The 21,384-nt window shown below is 37.3% G+C and overlaps 1 protein-coding gene across 1 annotated transcript in view; it reads left to right on the forward strand.

Annotated features, from left to right (window-relative positions):
• Positions 1 to 14,060, forward strand: part of tafa3a (TAFA chemokine like family member 3a) — a 200,797-nt gene extending 186,737 nt beyond the window's left edge. Inside the window, exons 4-5 of the mRNA XM_087258000.1 lie at positions 4,522 to 4,646; positions 13,335 to 14,060. Of these exons, the coding sequence (XP_087114126.1) occupies positions 4,522 to 4,646; positions 13,335 to 13,346 (137 nt within the window). The 3' untranslated portion in view covers positions 13,347 to 14,060. The remainder of the gene's footprint in view (positions 1 to 4,521; positions 4,647 to 13,334) is intronic.
• Positions 14,061 to 21,384: the final 7,324 nt, after the last annotated feature.

Consider the following 21,384-nt stretch of genomic DNA (forward strand, 5'->3'; position numbering starts at 1 on the left):
TCTTGGACGTTGTTGCCATATGGCAACATATCATAAAGTACCCTAAAAATATATATTTTTTCAAATTTTTTTACAGCACTTTAAGTTAAGCTATTTTAAGAAAAGAAAAACAGTCAAATATTTTTACAGATTTATCATAAGGCTTGCGGTAGAGGGTTAAGGGTAAAATGTTTATTTAGATTTTAACATAAAATTATATATGTATATGATACAAATTAATTAATTCATTCATTTATTTTATTTTCGGCTTAAGGCGGGCTAACACTGTGAGATTTTTTTATTATCCTGAACGATTTTAGCATGTCAGACTGCACAAACATGGCTCCCATGTCACACTGTAAGATCTCGTCTGTCATAAAGTCAGACTGAAAAACATTGAAGATGCGCCAAACATGAAAGAAAACTTTCCCGGAGTTTGACGTCATCCACCCGCGACACTTTCACTATCCTGTGTTCTGAAATGATTCCTCACAGCAACTATCTGTAGCTGCAATTTTGCATGCGGCGTGTCTCAATAATAAAACCAGGAAGAAAAAAACAGTTTTGACTTTTCATTTGAATTGTCATATGGATTGCGTCATCAAATTCAGACCTCCTTTTGGTTCTTGGATTGACGCTTATCCCAGCTGTTGCATTTCATTGCATGAAACCTTCTAACACTGCCAAAACTTCATCGGAGGGACAATCTGATCGCAACTGCCACTAAGCAGCTGTCTGTGAACAAGTCAAACCAACAATCAAAGATCACCAATTTTAGCCTAGGATTTCAGGAATCTTTTAGGATTTCCCAAATTTGTCTCAGATGACAAAATCGTGGCTGAAATCTCATAGTGTGAGTTGGGCTATAGTCCCTTTATTAATCAGAGGATGACACCGTGGAATGAACCGCCAACTTTTCAGCATATGTTTTACGCACCGCATGCCCTTCCAGCTGCAACCCAACACTGGGAAACACCCATACTCTCTCATTCACACCCAAACACTACAGCCAATTTGGCGTATTCAATTCACCTACAGTATAGAGCATGTCTTTGGACTGTGTGAGAAACCAGAGCACCCGGAGGAAACTCATGCAAACACGGGGAGTACACATACCAACTGACCCAGCCGGGGCTCGAACCAGTGACCTTCTTGCTGTGCTACCCACTGCGCCACCATTAGACCTGATACAAATTATGATTATTATTATATTGAAATTTAAATATCTTTGTAACAAAATTGTTTTGTATGTTTTTCTTTCTATGTATGTGTGTGTATCACATGTACAAAATAAAATTCAGCATCAGAAAGAGCTTCATTGCCAGGTGTGTTCACACATACGAGGAATTAGTTTTTTGACAGAAGCTTTTACAGTGCAACAGAATGACAGAGACAGGACAAAAAAAAACAATAAATAAATAAATAAATAAATAAATAAATAAATAAATATATATATATATATATATATATATATATATATATATATATAAATAGAAGTAAATAGTGAATGCAAATATGCAAATTGACAAGTGTATGTACAGGTATATTACTATATACAATGTTATCTGTGCAGCTGTTATGTGCAAATTGTTATGTAAAGTGTATATGTGTATAAAAAGTAGTGCTGTTTGGTTCACAATCACTATCATCAAGTGTTCATGAGATGGATTGCCTGTGAGCAGAACCTGTTTCTGTGTCAGGCTGTTCTAATGCACAGTACTCTGTAGCATCAACCAGAAGGTAAAATTATATGTATGTATATATATATATATATATATATAATACACACACACTCATAAATATCATGTCAAAAACATACGTATATTTTGGATGTGATTAATAACAGTTAATAGTTGCCCAGCACTACTTAAAATATATATTTAACCATGTTAATTATAGTTGCTAAATTTATTACACTCGCAATTGACCCTTCGCTAAGCCCCGCCCTACTTAGTTACTGTTGCTATGCCTGTCAAGCTTGCGTGCCTGGCCCGTGTATTACAATATGTATGCGCTGGTGTCAGACATTCCCAGGGATATATTCCCGTCTTATACACTGACCATTCAACAGCTTAGTTCACGTACAGCAGGAGAGGTGAACTTTTAAAATAATCTAATAATGACAAATTAAACCTGTGATTTTCCAACACAATCTCACGGCAATTCGTAACTTTTTGATTTAGTGGCTAATTTGTATGAATTTGTACGATCTTATTCGTACAATTTAGTGCGATTTGCTTATCCCCCAATGACGGTTCGGTTTAGGGGTGGGGTTAGGTGCCATGCCTCCTTTTTAAAATCGTACATTTTTGTACGACTGAACTCGTACGAATTTGTACGAATTAGCCACTAAACTGGCAAAACATAAAATAATTAAGTTTTCTCGTGAGATCAGGCTGGATTTTCCTATTTTTAGCCAAAAAGCCTGATAGGCTATTGTTGTGCAATGGCTTATAGCATTACAAAATGGCGAGGAAACACGGACAGTGCTTCTAAATATTTCATTCATTGTAAGAGCAGCCAGAAAGGGAAATTGATGCATTTGTGCCAAATATTAGCATCGTTGAGCCATAACAATCTACAGTACCAATAACTATCAGTATGTTTGTGTGCTTTCTATACCGTTTTTATTGGAATTTGCAGTTAAGTGGAAAAAATAAATCAATTGAAATGCAAATTCGAAAAAAGTTGAAACAGCAGAAGCAGACATCGTCACCAATGACTAATTCTGTAAAAGACGTATGATGCTCTGACATAGCCATGAGGCATATAAATGACTATAAAGCAGCTTCGGGTGAAGTATATTGATGGCAAGTGCTCAGATTTTGATCACACCTCATTTTTGTTCTGTTGATATGTCATTTCAAATATTTGTAGCTTAAAACAGATGGGAATATGATTGGTATTAGTATGAATTCTATGGTGAGGACTTAAACAGAGCAGTGCTCATAATATCGATCGAAAAAAAAAAAAGCTGTGAAAAATAACCTGCTTTGCATTATTGTAGGAAACACAATTTAAAAATTTTAAGAGGTGTGTGAGTTATTGCCGTGTCAGGATTATCGAAAACAAAACCAACTTAACCCTGTTCTTTTAGCGCCCCTCACACAGCTTGATCCACACTGGCATTTCTCCCCTTGGGTTTTAGGTTTTGGAAAGGGAAAACAATTCAACCAGCCTGTCTAAACTTTTAGGATTCTAGTGTCAGATTTGCACAATCCCTATGTGCAACAACTTGGCTTGTTTCCCTTGCTCAAAAGTTTGACAGGCCTCCTGCGCGTAGCTATGGTTGCTAAGCCACGATTGGTGTGTGGCGGTTTTTGGGTGCGGCTTAGCTAAGGGTCAATTACAAAAAAGGAGCTATATGTAGCGACACCTGTGGCTGTGAGGTGAACTGCACCCAAAACGTTTTATTCTTTTGTTTTCTGATCACAGCTAAAAAGCAATATTCTAATAATAAACATGCAACTGTATGTATTTAGAGTTCAAAAATGTACTGTAGAGCTAATAAAACTATGCTGAAAAGTGTATTCAGTTACATTCAGAACAGATTTTGAAGCATTATTACCTGTCTATAAATCACTAAATGGCATAGGACCTCAATCATTACAGATATGCTCACTGAACAGATCACTCAGATCTTTAGGATCATATAAACTAGAAACTCCAAGAGTTCAATCAAGCAGGGTGAATCCACCTTTAGCTTCTACGCCCCCTGCTGCTGGAACCAGCTTCCAGAAATGATCAGATGTGCTCCAACGTTAGGCACATTCAAATCAAGACTGAAAACACATCTGTTTAGCTGTGCCTTTACTGAATGAGCACTGTGCTTCTTTTCTTTTTCATTCTTTTATAACCTGTTTAACACATTTTAATCCGTTTTTATCTGTTTTTAATCATTTTTATAATCTGTTTTTATTTTTTTATTCTTGTTTATGTAAAGCACTTTGATTTGCCACTGTGTATGAATTGTGCAATATAAATAAACTTGCCTTGCCTATTTACTATGCACTTGAAGTTAAGGCTAATAGACGTAGACACCACACATTTTGGATTTTTTTAATTCATGTTATCTTAAAAAGTTTATAGGTCCAACATCTTCATCTCTGCTCCGAATTAAAAATTGAGGCTTAAAGATAGACAATGTCTTCCTTCCACTTCTCGATTCCCCTTAACCCTCGACATCTCTGCAAGCCCCCAGACCGCAACCCTTGTCATTCTGACATGAAGGAAAAACTTTCTTTCTGAAAAACATACCGTGAACGGATTGATGGATTCAAGCCGTCAGCTTTGAATCAAAGACCCCCGATCAGCAGCCTCATTGTTTTGTGTAAAAAAAGAGATAGAAGGAGTCGGTTTCATTTCTTTTGACAGTGGACGTGAGCGAGATCTTCTGAGGTTTCCTCCTTCTCTCAATCTTCATTGCTTCATCCTTCAAACTATTGGCTGAGTGGTGATTTGGGGTTGTGTCAACTTTTTTCGTTTTGGCAGTTTCCTGGTGCTGAGCTGCTCTCTTCTTTCTTTCTTTGTCTCTATGCGCAGCATCTATAGTAGCGCAGAAGTGGTGGTGTCAGATGCAGCCGTGTATGGACGGTGAGGAGTGTAAGGTGTTGCCGGATCTAAAAGGCTGGAGCTGCAGCACAGGCAACAAAGTCAAGACGACCAAGGTGAGAAGGAGCCCGTCCAATTACAGTCCTGTATCCAGACCTATAGCTGTCAGAAAAATATCGATACCAGCTGGAGGAATTTCTCCGAATATCAGCAACAATACTGTATAGTAAAAGGAGTTCAAATAGACTAGGCCAATATATTCATCATAAATAAAAAAATAAGATTAGATCTATTATATTTATATTTTAGCACAGTTTATAATGTAGTGCATGTGTGTGTTTGTTATTTTATATTTATTGTGCTTTACAGTAAATGTATATATTATAATTAGGTTAAAAAAAAATATATATATATATATATTTTTATATATATATATATATATATATATATATATATATATATATATATATATATATATATATATATATATATATATATATATATTTTTTTTTTTTATGTGAACATATATTTTAACAATGTATTTTAGAATGTAGCCCAGATTTCTTATTTTAAATAAATTGTTTCCAACAACAGCAACCACAACAACAAATGTTCAACAACAAACTAGTGCTCTTTGCATTTGATAATAGTTATTATTATTATTATTATTATTATTATTATTATTACTTGTTACTTATTTTTATTTATTTATTTCAATTTTTTTTAAACAGGAAAAGACTAAAAGATCAGGCCTGACACAGCATGAATGCTGTTTTTCAGCAGGTTCCTGCTCTGCAAAACATAAAAACAGACAGACATCTCATCCATCAACACAGTACAAACAATCACCAAACATATAAAATAGAGAAAAGCAGGCTACTATTTCTGTGGCTACAGCGATAGTTGACCATCAGATGACGAACATGTGATTTTTTAAAAAAGTCTCAGTGTCGGTATTGTTTTTAGATGTTGTGGGATTTCATTCCAGGCTTTTGTGAAAACATAAAAGAAAGATCTCTGTCCATAAAAGTTTTAAAAGTCGATACTGGGAAACATCCATTTGTAACAGATCTGGTGGATTGATCACCAACATAAATTTTAAACAAATATTTTAACAAAGATATAGGCAAACTTTCTTAATTTATCATTTAAAAGGAATGAACGATTTAATGATGACCTCATAATAATGACGGTAAATTGTTTTTGATTTTAAGAAGCACATAAGAAGATAGACATTGCAATATTTTGTTTTTCTGCAATTCATATTGCAATATGAATATTATTTCACAACATATTTATACTTTTGTACTTCTATTTAGAAAGAAATAATCATTTTACTTTGACTGGGAAACTGTATGTGAGTGCATGTGCAAAAAATATGCATAATTACCCAAAAGTACATAAAATCAACAAATTAAAGCAATTATTAGCCCCCCTTTGATTTTTTTTTATATATATATATTTTCCAAATGATGTTTAGTAAGGACATTTTCACAGTATGTATGATAATTATTTTTCTTTTGGAGAAAGTCTTATTTATTTTATTTTAGCAAGAATAAAAGAAGTTTTTAATTTTTAAAAAAACATTTTAAGGTCAAATTTTTTATGGCCCCTTTAAGCTATATTTTTTTCGATAGTCTACAGAACAAACCACTGTTATAGTTAACCAAATTAACCTAGGTAAGCCTTTAAATGTCACTTTAGGCTGTCTAGAAGTGTCTTGAAAAATATCTAGTTAAATATTATGTACTGTCAACATAGATAAAATAAATCAGTTATTAGAAATGAGTTAGTAAATCTATTGCGTTTAGAAATGTTAAAGAAAATCTCCTCGTAAAAAAAAAAATAAACAGGGGCGCTAATAATTCTGACTCCAACTGTATATAGGTAATCAGTCAGTTTTCTTGAAATATCAAGAAACCATAGCAACCATGAATAGGAATCTAATTGTAATATACATTTCAATATGCATCTACATATAAAGAGTTCAGATGCAAAAACCTCTAAATGCCATTATATATTCATTTAAAAGTAACATTTTTCTCAAACTCTCGTGTGTAGACTTAGAAATTTTACTTTTATAGTTATGAATAAGTTCATTTCATTGCCTTTAAAGTGAAATAGTTGAACATAAACATAGGAGGCTGAAAAAATTGAAATTTTAGGAGAAAATTTCCGATGGCATTTAGAGGTTTTTGCATCTGAACTCTTCATATACACTCTCAGAAGTCAGAACTAAAGCTACAAAGCTGTCACTGGGGTGGCACCATTTCAAAAAGCACACATTTGTACTTTGAAGGTACCAATATGGATCCTTTAGGTAAAAAAGTGTGCCTTTTCAAAGCATACCACCCCAGTAACAGCTTTTGTTTTCTGAGAGTGTAGATACAAATACAATTTCAGTAAGAAATGTAGATTTTGCAGTCCAATAAATACAACACAATACTTTTCTTATGTAGTCAGGGTTTCTATCCTTACGGTTTTATTCCTCACAACACACTAGTTTTCAACCTTCCTCGGCTGTCATGCTTTCAGCTTGTTAGTGCCTCTTGCATTTGACATTGCCTTTAAATAAAACACAACCTGGGACCCAAGGCAACCTTTGTTGTGCAAAAAAAAAAGGCCAGACAAAAGCAACACAATGTGGTGTTGCGTTTAGAAAAGTCAGCGCAGGGCAATGATGCGCTTCCGCAGGTTAATGTGAGTTATTGTTTTTATGTTTGCCGCCGTGTGTTTTGCGAGCCGCTGTGTGTGTACGGTTGACACGCAGGGCTTGTAACCATCCATCAGACTGAGAAGTTTGACTCACCAAATGCCTGCGCTTCAGTCGAGTTCTCCATTATTCATGGGGCAGAGGGGCCTGCGTGAGGCAGACCTTTTTTTACTTTGGCTCTGTTAATAATTCATGCGGCTGCGCTCACGTCAACAGCAGGCAGACCTCTGAGGTGCTGGGAGATTCTCTCAAACCTGGGCTTGATTTTGGGGCCCTCCAGGCCACTGTCCGAGCGTGCAATATAGGTGCAAGAAGACATCCCAGAATCAGATTGTTTCATCTGTGCAGTTTATCCGAGGTCTGATCACTCTGATCACTGCTTTAAAGGGGGAGCTCAAACCAGAAATTTAAGTCCTGACATCATTTAGTCACCCTTAAAGGGAAAGATCAACCAAACATGGTTTTGCTGTTCATTTGGTCTCTCTAAGGATATCAAAGATGTAGATGGCTTTTTTTCTTCAGTAGAACATTAAAGAAAGTTTGAGCTCAAACCAAGATCTTTGGAGATTTTTATTTTTGATGTCAGTGGTAACCATAACTATTCAATTCAATTTAAATTCATGTTTTTTTCTATAGCGCTTTTACAATGTAGATTGTGTCAAAACAGCTTAACATAGAAGATTCTATTAAATTGAAACTGTGTTAGTCCAGTTTTCAGAGTTGAAGTTCAGTTTAGTTTAGTTCAGTGTGGTTTATTATTCATTGCTGAAAGTCTGAAGACTAAAGAGAGTATTCATCGATGCGCAGCTCCACAGGTCACAAACCAAGCAAGCCAGTGGCGACAGTGGGAAGGAAAACTTCACCAGTTGACAAAAGTGAAAGAAAAAACCTTGAGAGAAACCAGGCTCAGTTGGGAATGACTCCTCTGGAAAAAACTTCCTGTGCAGAGCTGCAGTTTAGGTGCCGGAGTATCTACTCAGTATACTATTTGAGCAGGGCCAAACAGAATATGCAGACATTTTTTGCTGTTTCATGAATTTTGTAAAAAATCTGCAGATTAATGTCTAATGATTTTGTGTTAGGAACTACAATAAGCACATGAAAAAAACACTTGAAACTATTTAAGATTTCAGAATTTTAAAAAATATATATTTTTAAAATTTAATATTTGCATTGCAATATGAAGACCTATTAGTTTCTGATCCCCTTTGACTTTCATTTTTTCCAAACTAAAAATGTCAGCAATTGTTTCAACACAGGTTCATTGTGAAAATATACCCCCGTAAACATTTTTGGAGATTGTAAATTATGTAGCCAGAGCTATGTCTGGATGCATTTCATCTTTAAAACAAATGCTACGGAGCGGTATGACTTCACCGATGGCTTCTGTTTCATTTCACGCTACCAGCTGACTGTTTATCTCTATAAGGACGTTTTTTTCTGCTTTACCGGTTTGCTTAAAAGCTTGCCATGTATGTTGGCGGATTTGAGATGCAGAGGGTAGACTGCGACAATAGGGTTCAAGCCTGGCAAAGAATGGTTTTAGAAAGCAGGTAAAACAAAAGACAAAAAATAAAATAAACAAGTGAATAACAGAGTGAGAATATGGTAAAAACATGGCCAATTTTAGGCGGCTGCAGGGACATTTTTTTTTTTTTACTGGATTGCTTGAAAACACTATCGGTTGGGTTTAGGGAAGGGGGTGGGTGGGTGTATCGGTCAGTCAGTCTCTCAACTGCAGCCTCTGGTGAATTTACATGAGAACAGCAGGCATGAATGGCACTTGCAAGAAAAATTTGAGAACTGTAAAAGCGTACACAGCAGCCTCTGGTGGATTTGCTAATACAAAACTGGTATAAAACATAGCTCCTGGGACGTATTTCACTCTCTCCAGAAATGTATATAGGAGTATGTATCAATAATGAGCCTGGGTTGATTTGTTTGGTTACTCAAATTCTTCAAAATGTATTTTATGTTTAACAGAACTTTAAAAGGAACAAAACGAGGGCATGTAAATAATAATAAAACTAGTTTCTATTTTTGGGTTAACATTTATAATTATGTCATGAAAATATGAACAATAACGATTATTATTATTCTTTAAATAATTATTCTTATTTCTAATTAGGCATAACTTATTCATTATTAAAATGTCACAAAAATTTATACAAAAATGCCAATACAAATATAAAAAAATTTCAAATACTTAAGTGCAGTGTTGTCATAACAGAAATAAATTTGTTTTTAAAACTAATTAAAGTAGCAATAATGATTTTAAATTGTTAAATATTTCATGGTATTACTAAGTATACTGCATTTTTAAATAAATACAACCTTGCTTAGAATAAGATTTTTTTTTCTAAACCTTTTTATTCCCTAATATTCTTTTCAAGAGTTCACACTTGGCTGATGATTAATTATAAAGCTTGTGCTGTCCCGGGAGAGAGCCCTCAGCTAATAAGATTCTTGAGCCCGGGGCTCCCTCCCGTTTGCAAAGTGAGAGTGGAGTTTGAGCTCAGGTAGATCCCGAGAACTCCCCTGCTGTAGTAGCTAATGAACAGATAGTGATTGCTCTTAAGAGATAACTACTTACTAGGAGCACCTACTTGATCCACTTGAGCATAGGGAGAACGTGTAAACTCTGCACAGAAATGTTGGCTGGCTTGGTAATAACTTGGATAAAAGTGTCTGCTAAATGACTAAATGTAAATGTAAACTAGAACCAGTGGCGTTCTTGATGTGAGGCAACAGTGCTAACCTCTGGGCCACCGTGCCACCCATCTAGGAAAGGAGCAGGAGATGGAAGGGGGGATTCTTTAAAACGACGATATCTGTCATATGGAACTTTGGGTATTTATAATGGCCTAGGAATTGTCTGATTGGTGAATCATTAATTGAATAATGTGGGACCAGTCGCAAGCAATCATAAGCATGTGATCCTCTCGAAATTACCTTAAAAATAAACTTATTCTGGCGTTATGATGGCGGAGTGGATAGCACAATTGCCTCACAGCAAGAGGGTCACTGATTTGAGCCTCAGCTGGGTCAGTTGGTGTATCTGTGTGGAGTTTGCATGTTCACTCCATGTTCGCCTGGGTTTCCTCCGGGTGCTTCGGTTTTCCCCACAAGTCCAAAGACATTCGGTACAGGTGAATTGGGTAAGCTAAATTGTCCGTAGTGTATGTGTGTGAACGAGTGTGTATGGATGTTTCCCCATGTTGGGTTGCAGCTGGAGGGGCATCTGCTGCGTAAAACATATGCTGGATAAGTTGGTGGTTCATTCCACTGTGGCGACTCCAGATTGATAAAGGGACTAAGCCGAAAAGAAAATGAATGAATGAATTCTTTTATTCTTCTACTTATCATTTTATTTGACCAAATCTCAGAATTTGTAGGACAGCGGTTCTAAATTCAACATGTCCTATTGCAGAAAACATACTAAACCAGACTATCTTGAGCAAAGTGACAAATGTCATATTTCACTGCTCAGTCTGAACATGTCCAGTCACATACAAACTGAAGCGCCAATACAGTGAGAGAAGCAAGCAGGCAGCAAAGAGTCCTCGGCCAGAACACCTTCCTCTTCCTCAACGTGTCCTCCGGCTGCCTGCTGGCAATGACCTGAAGGTGTCGATTACACAGAGCTTCCCTTAGCAGCCTGTATCTCCGGCCTCATCCACGGCTACAGAGACCTGTCCTGCTCTGGCCTCTGAACCCAGTGCCATGCTTTCGTGTCATAAGAGCTGGAACAGGACCAGACTTGCATGCGAAAGCCTCTCGGATCCAGAGGAACTAGCGGTTTTTGTGTCCCTCAGTGCGGGTCTCTATTTCAGGCCGAGCTCCTGCTGCTTGGTGACACTTGCATAGGTGACGATACTGTGTGCCTGTGTGAGCTTGTGTCTGTTCTCTTACTAACACTTCGTGCCTTGGAGGATTTCATTTTTAGAGAAGATTATTCCTTTTTTTGTGGTGTTGGAGCTAATGTTCGAGAAATAATTAGTTAACACTCTGGGATTGTTGGCATTGTTGTGATACGGTGTGTGCTGAAGTGATGGTAAGTTTAGTTCAGCAATCTGATGTTTAACTTTTCTAACTGGTTCAGCAGTAATGGGTATATACAGTTGAAGTCAGAATTATTAGCCTCCTGTATATTTTTCCCTATTTCTGTTTAACAAAGTGAATATTTTCACTTTGAACACGTTTCTAAGCATGTAGTTTTAATAACTAATATCTGATAACTGATTTCTTTTATTTTTGCCATGATGACAGCACATAATATTCTACTAGATATTTTTCCAGATACTAGTATTCGGTTTAAAGTGACATTTAAAGGCTTAACTAGGTTATTTAGGTTAATTGGGCAAGTTAGGGTAATGAGGCAAATCGTTGTATAATGATGGTTTGTTCTGTGGACAAAACAAATATTGATTAAGGGGGCTAATAATATTAGCCATAAATGTGTTTTTAAAAATAAAAAAATAATTTTTTTCTAACCCAAATAAAACAAATAAGACTTTCTCCAGAAGAAAAAAATATTATAGGAAATACTCTGAAAATTTCCTTGCTCTGTTAAACATCATTTGGGAAATATTTAAAAAAGAAAATAATAAATAAATCAAAGGAGGGCGAAAATTTTGACTAAAATTAATTTTGTCCAAAGACATTGCCTGTAGGTGAATTGAATAAACTGAATTGTCCAAGCATGTTTGTGAATGTGTGTGTATGGGTGTTACTCAATACTGGGTTGCAGCTGGAAGACCATCCGCTGTGTAAAACATGCTGGAATATTTGGAGGTTCATTGCACTATGCAACCTCTGTAATAGAGACTAAGCCGAAGGACAATGAATTAATGAATGAATGTCTCAAATAAAAGTTCTATTATATATATTATTTAATTCTGCATCCAAATAAGAAACTATCAACAAAATCTAACAAATAAATTATGAAAGTAATCTATTAGCTTGTATACATACACACAAACACACAATAAAGGTTTTGAATAAATTAAAAACAAGTAATTTTTTATTATTTCATGTTTTTGCTTTTCTTTTAATTTTCTTGTAGTCATTAGTTGTTTAAAATTCTAATATGTAATAGAATTATTTTTATTTTTGAAGAATCCCCATCCACCCCAATTCCCCCTTTCCTTTTTAAGGCTGGCAGCTACAGTAGCTCTCTGCTACTCTCACATGGTCGGCCACTGAATCTAAGCAGGGCTGCACCCAGTCAGTACCTGGATAGGGAAAGCTAGGTTGCTGCCAGAAGTGGTGTTATTGAGGCCAGTGGGGGGCGCTCAACCTGCAATCTGTGTAGGTACTATTGTCCCACTATATTGATGGGGACTCTATACTGCTGAGTGAGCGCCGTCTTTCGCATGAGATGTTAAACTGAGGTCCTGACTCTCTGTGATTGTTAAAAAATCCCAAGATGTCCTTCAGAAAACTGTAGGGGTTTAACCCCGGCATCCTGGCCAAATTTGCCCACAGGCCTCCTACCCATCCCCCAATATCATATTTGGCTTCATCACACTGTCTCCTCCCCACCAATCAGTTGGTGTGTGGTGTGCGATCTAGCGCAATAAGGCTACAATTGCGTCGTTTGGGTGGATGGTGCATACTGGTGTTGGATGAGGAGATTCCCCTACAATGTGTAAAGCGCTTTGAGTGTTTAGAAAATCGCTATATAAATGTAAGGAATTATTATCATTATTACAGGGGGAGCTCTCGAGACCTACCTGATCTTGGAACCCCATATGCTATATGACCAGGCAGTAGCCCTGGGCTCACATATCTCTGAGCTCAGGGTTCTCTCTCGGGACAGCATGCCAAACCTGCAATAAGTATGAAGCAATAGCTGAGTGTGAACTCTTGAAAAATAGTAATTATTGTAAAATGATGCTATATAGATGTGCACGTCCAAGCATCTGTAGCTGTATCCATTCTAGACCTATATTAGCCTCGTCTGCTCATGTAAAACATGCTAATTGTACTGTACTTTACTGTAGTAAATTGTATTTTTAAACTTCTTTGATTTGACACTGAATTCTTTGCAGTGCTGCCCTGAAATCATATTCAAACTCCTCTTTTTCAGGTCACACGATAGTCTGGGACCAACATACATTTGGGACTAGCAGCATTTTTTTTCTCTCTCCCCATTTTTTCGATCAAAGCAATGGAAATGAAGATACATAGACTTCAAACTACTTCACAACTATCGGGATCAACTTGTTGGACCTCAACTGAATAATAATGTCACTTGGATAAGACCATTTAAACACATGGAGTGTTTTCTCTCTCTTCCCCTTGTCCTCTTCTACAGTATTTTCACTCTGCCAGACTCCTGTCTTTTGTTTTATAAAAGTGTCGGACAAGATCATACGCCATGTAAAGTAAATATCACATAAAAAAAAAATCAGTTCAGAGACAATTCTGCCACCATGGATTATAACGGATTTCATTTTTCAAGCGAAAGTGGACTCGAGAGGATCACTTATTACTTAAATCATATGTTCCAGAGGCACTAATATTCAGTCAACTATCCTTCAGTGCCAATATTTTCTTTCTTCTACTATGAGCTGAATTTTTGATCAGTGTGAGGTGTATGTTTTTTTGGCTATGGTTTTGAAACGGGACTTGTGCAAAAACAAATCGCAAGTGTTATGATAAGAATTACAGGTATTAAACCTGATAAAATGTGTACGGGAGCTGTAAAAAAGATGGCAAAAAAGATTTATTGTTTGTTTTTAAAAGCCTTGGTGGCCAATATTGAGTCAAAGTGTCAGTATTATCTCAAATAAAACTCTATCTCTATGGAAAATATCGTCCGATTCTAACTTTGAAGAATGATTACTGAAGAAAAAACATCCACCGACAGCACAAAAAGAATAAACAATCAGACACCTTTCATTTTCCATCTGTCAGGTCGCCAACTTTGATGAAATCTTCAAGAGCGTCGAGATGTCACATGACTATGCTAATGTTTGCGTCCGAATTGACGTGTAGCTTCTTGCTTTGATATACAGATTTATGTGCAGACGCCGCGCTATTAACATGCAGTCTGGGAGTCACGTATCGCTTATGCAGCTGTCACAGAGCACTTCAGACTGACTTGCACAGGGCAGGGCTAATGCTATTAGCATAATACCATTTGCCAGTGATTTTGTCTGGCTAATTTACCATTAGCAATATCAACAGCCGAACAAGGAGGGGCACCGCAAGGTTAGTCAAGATGTCATTTACTTTGAGGAGCGAGTCGCACAAAGGCGAGTCCCCGACATGTCATAAACATAATGTTCTGATGTTGGAGCGTTCATAATGATGGACTAATGTACTAATGTGTTTAGCTAATTGCAGACAGTGAGCAAGCTTTCAACTGAAAGAATGTGTCATTAGACAAGAATTGGAGATAAAAGCATTTAGGCTTGCTTGTGTGTGTGTGTTGAGGCAGTTTTGAGTGCTTTGACTGTGCTTTCAGGTCATGGCATTTGGATGAAGAGTCAGTCCTGTGAAACGGAGAACTCAAAGACCTTTCTCGCCCTTGAGTCACGGTAGGTGGTTGGAGTACTGTATTTGTGAGTGTTGCAGAGTTAACAAAAACCAGCAAGACTTGACCACTTTTTTCAGTACAGCAGTTTAACACTAAAGGTCTCGTAAAGTGCTTTGAAGTGTGCATTTTTTTATTGGATGTTTAAGGTCATCTTAACTGAAACATGAAAACAGGGCGGGGTATTTAGTAGCTCCTCCCCTTTATAAAAACATCCAATCGTGTTTTGTTTTTATCACAGCTCTGTCAATGAGAGCGATGGAGATCAAGCGCATCAAATAAAAAGCGAATGTGTCGTAAAGGAGGTGGGGTATGTCAGATACTAGAGAGCATTTGATTGGTTAGAAAATTTGACGAGACACATTTGAACTTCTTGTGAAAATTTTCCACCTAAGTCCCATTCGCACATGAGCTTGTTCTTACTTAACCTTGTTCTTCTGTTAGTGACTTTGGAATCTTCTAAAAAAGAGAACACATGTACAAGGTTAGTAATTTGCATTCTACATGCTCAGACCAGCTCCAGTTAAGGGCTTTCTGCAAATTGCCACTCGTCCAGAGAAACACAATTATGGCACTGAAACAACAGACAAGGAAAAATAACTTTAATCATAATGAATGTGATGTTTTGCTGTCGAAGGTAGAAAAAAGTTGCATAAATCTAAAAGGACTTTTCTGAGCCACTTAAAAAAAATAGTAAGCATGTTTTGACACATGGTCTAGTGATTACCGATTGCGAACGAATCGTTCTTTTTAACCGGATCTTCAAAGTGAACCAGTCGAACCAGTTCACCAAATCAAACTGAATAATTTTTAACATTTTGCATCTCCAGTAAGTACTTATCCACAAATTACTTACTTTCTAAGATGCCTGACTCCCTCTTTGGCGCGAAATAAACCAATTTCCAGAGTAATTCAGTTACTAGAACAGTACACTTTGATTTGAGAAACCGTAAGCTGATGAAACTGGAATACGGCGCATATGTGTGTAGTAGTGGTGAACCAAACACAAACAGTACGTGACAGCACATTACCATCTGAACTCTGAATCAAACTTGGACAACTGATTAATACTGCAGTGCGGGAAAACCGAGGACTCAAATGAAAGGATCTGGCTAAACGTACGTTTATTTCATAACAGAAAATCGCAAAGGAATTTTAAAAGTAAGTGAATCATGCTTCAGTTGTGTTGCAAAACTTAATTGTAAGAAACTTTTCAGGTTAGAGTGATGTTATAGTTGACTGAAATTATGATTGCGGACTATATATATTTTCGATACATCAAGTCCGAACATGGGAGGATTGTCATTACGTCATTGGGGATGTGATCATTAATTTGTAGGTTATCCGTTTTTTTTTTTTTAACTGGTTCATTGCAACGAACTGTCTGAAAGATCTCATTCATTCATTCATTCATTTTCTTTTCGGCTTAGCACCTTTATTAATCAGGGGTTGCCACAGCGAAATGAACCGCCAACTTATCCAGCATATGTTTTACGCAGCGGATGCGCTTCCAGTTGCAACCTGTCACTGGAAAACACCTATACACTGTGTGTGTCATTCACACAAACTATCGCCAATTTAGCTAACCCAATTCACCTATACCGCATGTCTTTGGACTTGTGGGGGAAACCGGAGCACCCGGAGGAGACCCATGCGAACACTGAGAACATGCAAACTCCAAACAGAAATGCGAACTGACCTAGCCGAGGCTCGAACCAGCGACCTTCTTGCTGTGAGGTGACAGTGCTGACAACTGAGCCACTGCAAACATCTCATTAATATATTTTTTTTCATCTTTCCATGAGAAATGATGAGTTTTGTGCAAAACACTTACATCATAACCCACATTTTCATCTTGACCTCCATTATGCAGCAGTCAAATTTGACCAAAAAGGATTTTTTTTTTCTGTGAGGTGATTGTAATATCCACTGCGCCACCATGATGTCCCCTTCTGAAAGATCTAGTTCGCGGAAAAGATCCGAACTTCCCATCACTGCTGCTGCCTTGAGGAAGGGCTTCGAGCTTGGAACGTGGCCCAAAGCAGAAAACAACCCCCTTTCTCGTGATAGAAGTGGAAAACTTTCTTAGGATAGAGGAGAGTTGCTGGATATTTAAACACTTGCTGTGGTAGTTAGTTAAGAGCAAAACAGTTTACACATGTGCCAAATTGTTTGATTACCTGCAATGTCTTCAAGCTGAATTAAGTGTGCCATGCCTCCAAAGACAATGTGAGATGCAATAATCACCTTTTGTATAAGAATAGATCCGGTGATTGTAGTTTGAATTTCTAATTATAATGTAATATCAATTTCTAAGGTCTAGCCTTTACCACTCTGTAAATAACATACAGAATTATATGTACTTGGCCCCTGGGTGTACATGATTATTGTGTTCATCTTGTATAAGTTGATCCTGATTTTTTTAGTACATTTACTAAACTTTCATTTAGTATGAAAGTTTTTCATGAACCAAGACATACACTAGCTGAAAGTCTTGTCGTCGATCCCAGTTAGGAACAGCAAATAATAACTTGACTTCTAACTGATCATTTGGAAAAGTGGCAGAAGGTAGATTTTCTGATGAATCATCTGTTGAACTGCTTCCCATTCATCACAAATACTTCAGAAGACCTACTTGAAGCCGCATGGACCAAAGATTCTCACAGAAATCAGTCAAGTTTGGTAAAAGAAAAATCATGTTTTGGGGTTACATTGAGTCTGGGCATGTGTGAGAGATCTGCAGAGTGGATGGCAACATCAACAGCCTGAGGTGTCAAGACTTTTGTGCTGCCCATTACATTACAAACCACAGGAGAGGGCAAATTCTTCAGCAGGATAGCGCTTCTTCTCATACTTCAGCCTCCACATCAAAGCACCTGAAAGCAAAGAAAGTCAAGGTGCTTCAGGATTGGCCAGCCTAGTCACCAGAAATGAATATTATTAAGTAAGATAAAGGTGGAGGCATTGAGAATGAATTCAAAGAATGTTGATGATCTCTGGAAGTCCTGCAAGAATGCTTTCTTTGCCATTCCAGATGACTTTATTACCAAGTGATTTGAGTCATTGCAGAGATGTTTGGATGCTGTCCTCCAAGCTCACTGGAGACATTCACAATAATAATTCTGTTTCCTTTACACCATGACTTTATATTCTATACTGTACATTATTTCTGTTAAGTGTCAGACATTACTGTCCTAATTAAATAGTTAAAAATCAAGACATGATCATATTTTTTGGGGGGGAAAATAAGCGTAATCTAGAGGATTTTGCCTTTCATATAAGCCACTTCTGATACCAAATGATCAACCAGAAGTCAAGTTATTACTTGTTATTCATTACATTTTATAGATGCATTCTGAGGGACACCAGAGATTCAAATAACTTGTCAAAAGCATCATAATAAAACCCCTTCAAGAGTTTTGTGTTACATAAACCCAACTGTGGACTCTAATGAGAGGAATCAGACTTCGGTCAAAACCAGATGTAAGACAGCCATGAAACCTCACAGAGCAGTCAGGATTACCCAGACTTTGCCCTGCTGGGTCTCTCAGCTGTTAATCCACCAAGGCCAAGGGCACTCGCAGCAGCCCCAAAAAATTGAGAAGTCTTTCAAGAAGATTGTGAATGAACCCTTATGAATTATCACTCCTGGCTGTCCTTATCTACATGCGGAGTGTGTTCGGCCACTGTAGAGGAAGCTGTGAGGGGGATTGAGTCCACGGGACGTCCGGCTCATTAGGGTGCAGGAAAGACACGGGTAGGAATCGGTTTGTTTATCTCATGTCGCATCGCCCAACACCTACCACTGCTTTCATCGCCCGCGTCTGAATGGTAATGGGGGGATTTGGAGTACAGTCACAATACAAAGGTGCTGCAGTTGGACGAATGCCAGAGCGTGTAATATAAAGTGCCTAGATTTATTCCGATTGGTTCTAAATTCGGAGGATTTCCAGTAATTGAGATTAGCATAATGATCAACAACCTCAATGGTGTTTGTTGATGGTTGATGTGGAAAAGGGTGGACATTAGCGGTCTTTTTTTTTTCACCTTGACCTCCGTGTGATGCCAGATGAGAGGGCTGAATGTGAGACTGAAGAGAAAGAGATTTATGTAAATGAAGATTATCATATTCCATGTTTATAAAGTAGCATCCAGACCTTCCCGTCAATTCTGAAATCCCGGGGAAAGGATTGCATTCATACGCATTGTCTGGCTTAAGTAAGGGGTTTTGGCACTAACTGCACATGGATTAGGTATGTAGCTTGCATCGATGCCTGTTGTTCATCAAACATGATGACCAGATGGTACACGGTAGATTTAAAAAGAGTAATCCTCCCCAAAAAAATTAACATTCCGTGATTGTTTACTCAGGCTCGTGTCATTATTACATCAACTTGTATGATTTTCTTTCATCTGTGGAGCACAAAAGAACCGTCACACAGTGCTTTGTCAAACAATGACAGCTCATAGTGAGCACATCTGACCAAAAAACACCATGGAAGTAGATCTTACGATTAATAATGGGCATGCAAAATACGTTTCATACATTTTTAGTGGCTAGTTAGCACTAATTGTGTAGTATGATATATGTGACCTTTCTGCTTTTAATGCACATTTAATTAATTAACATTTTTGAAGTTTGCACCAACACACATGACATTTGGAGGAGGAAAATATGCACATGAGTATCATCTACATGCATACAAAAAGCTGTTTATATATATATATATATATATATATATATATATATATATATATATATATATATATATATATATATATATGTATGTGTGTGTGTGTGCAGACATTTTTATATTAATTTCAGCATGCTTTCGAGATTAAAAATATATCAGAAATATAGAAAAATAATTAATGATAAGATGATAGTGGGAGAGAATGGTAAAATACTGGAGAATTTCGGCAAAAATGTGAAGGTTTATATGAATGAAGAGAACAGGAAGTGTTTGTGGAGAAACATCTTTGCGAAATAACACAAAACATCTTTGCGAGGAAATGCAAAACATCTTTGCGAGATAACGCAAAATCTTTGCGAGGGAACGCAAAAAAACTTCTTTTTTGTTCTCCCACCCAGTTTTTTTTCTTGCACCAATTTTTTCCCCCACCATCACATCACTTCCGGGTCTCCGTACAGCCGCAACCCGTCTCTGGGAAGTATTTTAAAATTAAAGGAACATGAAGTGAATGTTCACACACAAGTCAAAAAGGTTTAAAAAAGTTTCTTTTTATAACGACGGGTTTACTAAATTTTAGTAACTAATTGCTTTTTACAGTGTAAAAATAATAGTATGTTATTGTTATGCTATTTATTTTTACATGACAAACATAGCTAGACAGGTAAGGATGAATCTAGGAGACACTAATAATTGTTTATTAGTTGAAATGCTACTTTTATATTAAACAATCAAATTATTTAGCCATAGTAGTAAGTTAAAGTAGTCAACGTAGTAAATTAATACAGGAAAATGATTCATTCTGCTGGGCGAAGCAGTGGCGCGGGTAGTGCTGTCGCCTCAAAGCAGGAAGGTCGCTGGGTCGCTGGTTCGATCCTCAGCTCAGTTGGCATTTCTGTGTGGAGTTTGCATGTTCTCCCGGCGTTCCCTTAGGTTTCCTCCGGGTGCTCTGGGGCCTCATGTATCAACGCTGCGTACGCACAAAAACTTTGCGTACGCCAGGTTTCACGCTCAGAATCGCTCACGTTTGGATTTACTAACAATGAACTGAACGTGGGAATGTACGCACCTTCACGGCAGCTTTCTGGCAGGCGTACGCACATTTTTTGTGCGTGTCTGTTTTATTTCCATTGGCGACTCCTAGAGGCAGTTGTGTTAAATTCTTCTCTACAAAGTGTCTGATCCTTGCAATGGCAGCTGTATGAGACGGGTTCATATAGTAGGTATGTAAGATTTCCATACCATACAGTTGACCAGCTAAACATTAAAGCACAATTTGCAGCGGTCGCCTGTTTTCCCAATGTAATCTGAGCTATCTACTGCACGCACATTGCTATAAAGACACTATCTGAAGATAAATTTGCATGCGTGAATCAGAAACATTTCCATTCAATAAATGTGCAAATAAAATATGATGCACAAACTTATTAATGATTCCTACTTGTCTTTCTCGTGATAAATAGTGGGCAAAATCTGATATGTAGCGGGAAAAAAAGAAGAAAGAATTCATCAGACGCTGGATTCGAACCAAGTTTGTGCTCGAACGTGTCAGTATATGATCATATGCTTCTTATGAGGTGCGCCACTGAGACTGCTAAGGGTACTGCAACAGTGTACAGATATAAACCACACTATTTCTTTTGTAAATGCACTCAGTGCGATGTTCAGACCCAACTGTGTTAACCGTATCAGCTAAACTCTCCCACTCTATTTTTTTCTTTTGTTGTTAATTCCGGAGAACAAACTTGCAAATAACACGGCTTTTCTCCGTTCTACCTCCGAAAGCAGCACCTCCAATTCACATTCTATTCAAAGTTTCTCTTTTTGTTTGATTTTGCCGTTGCTTTTTCGTTGGGTTTTGCCATTAGCATAGTCATTAGCATATTCATACGGGGGAGGAGGCAGGG

The sequence above is a fragment of the Danio rerio genome, chromosome 6, assembly GCF_052040795.2.
Source record: "Danio rerio strain M-AB ecotype USA chromosome 6, GRCz13ab, whole genome shotgun sequence".
Taxonomy (NCBI): domain Eukaryota; kingdom Metazoa; phylum Chordata; class Actinopteri; order Cypriniformes; family Danionidae; genus Danio; species Danio rerio.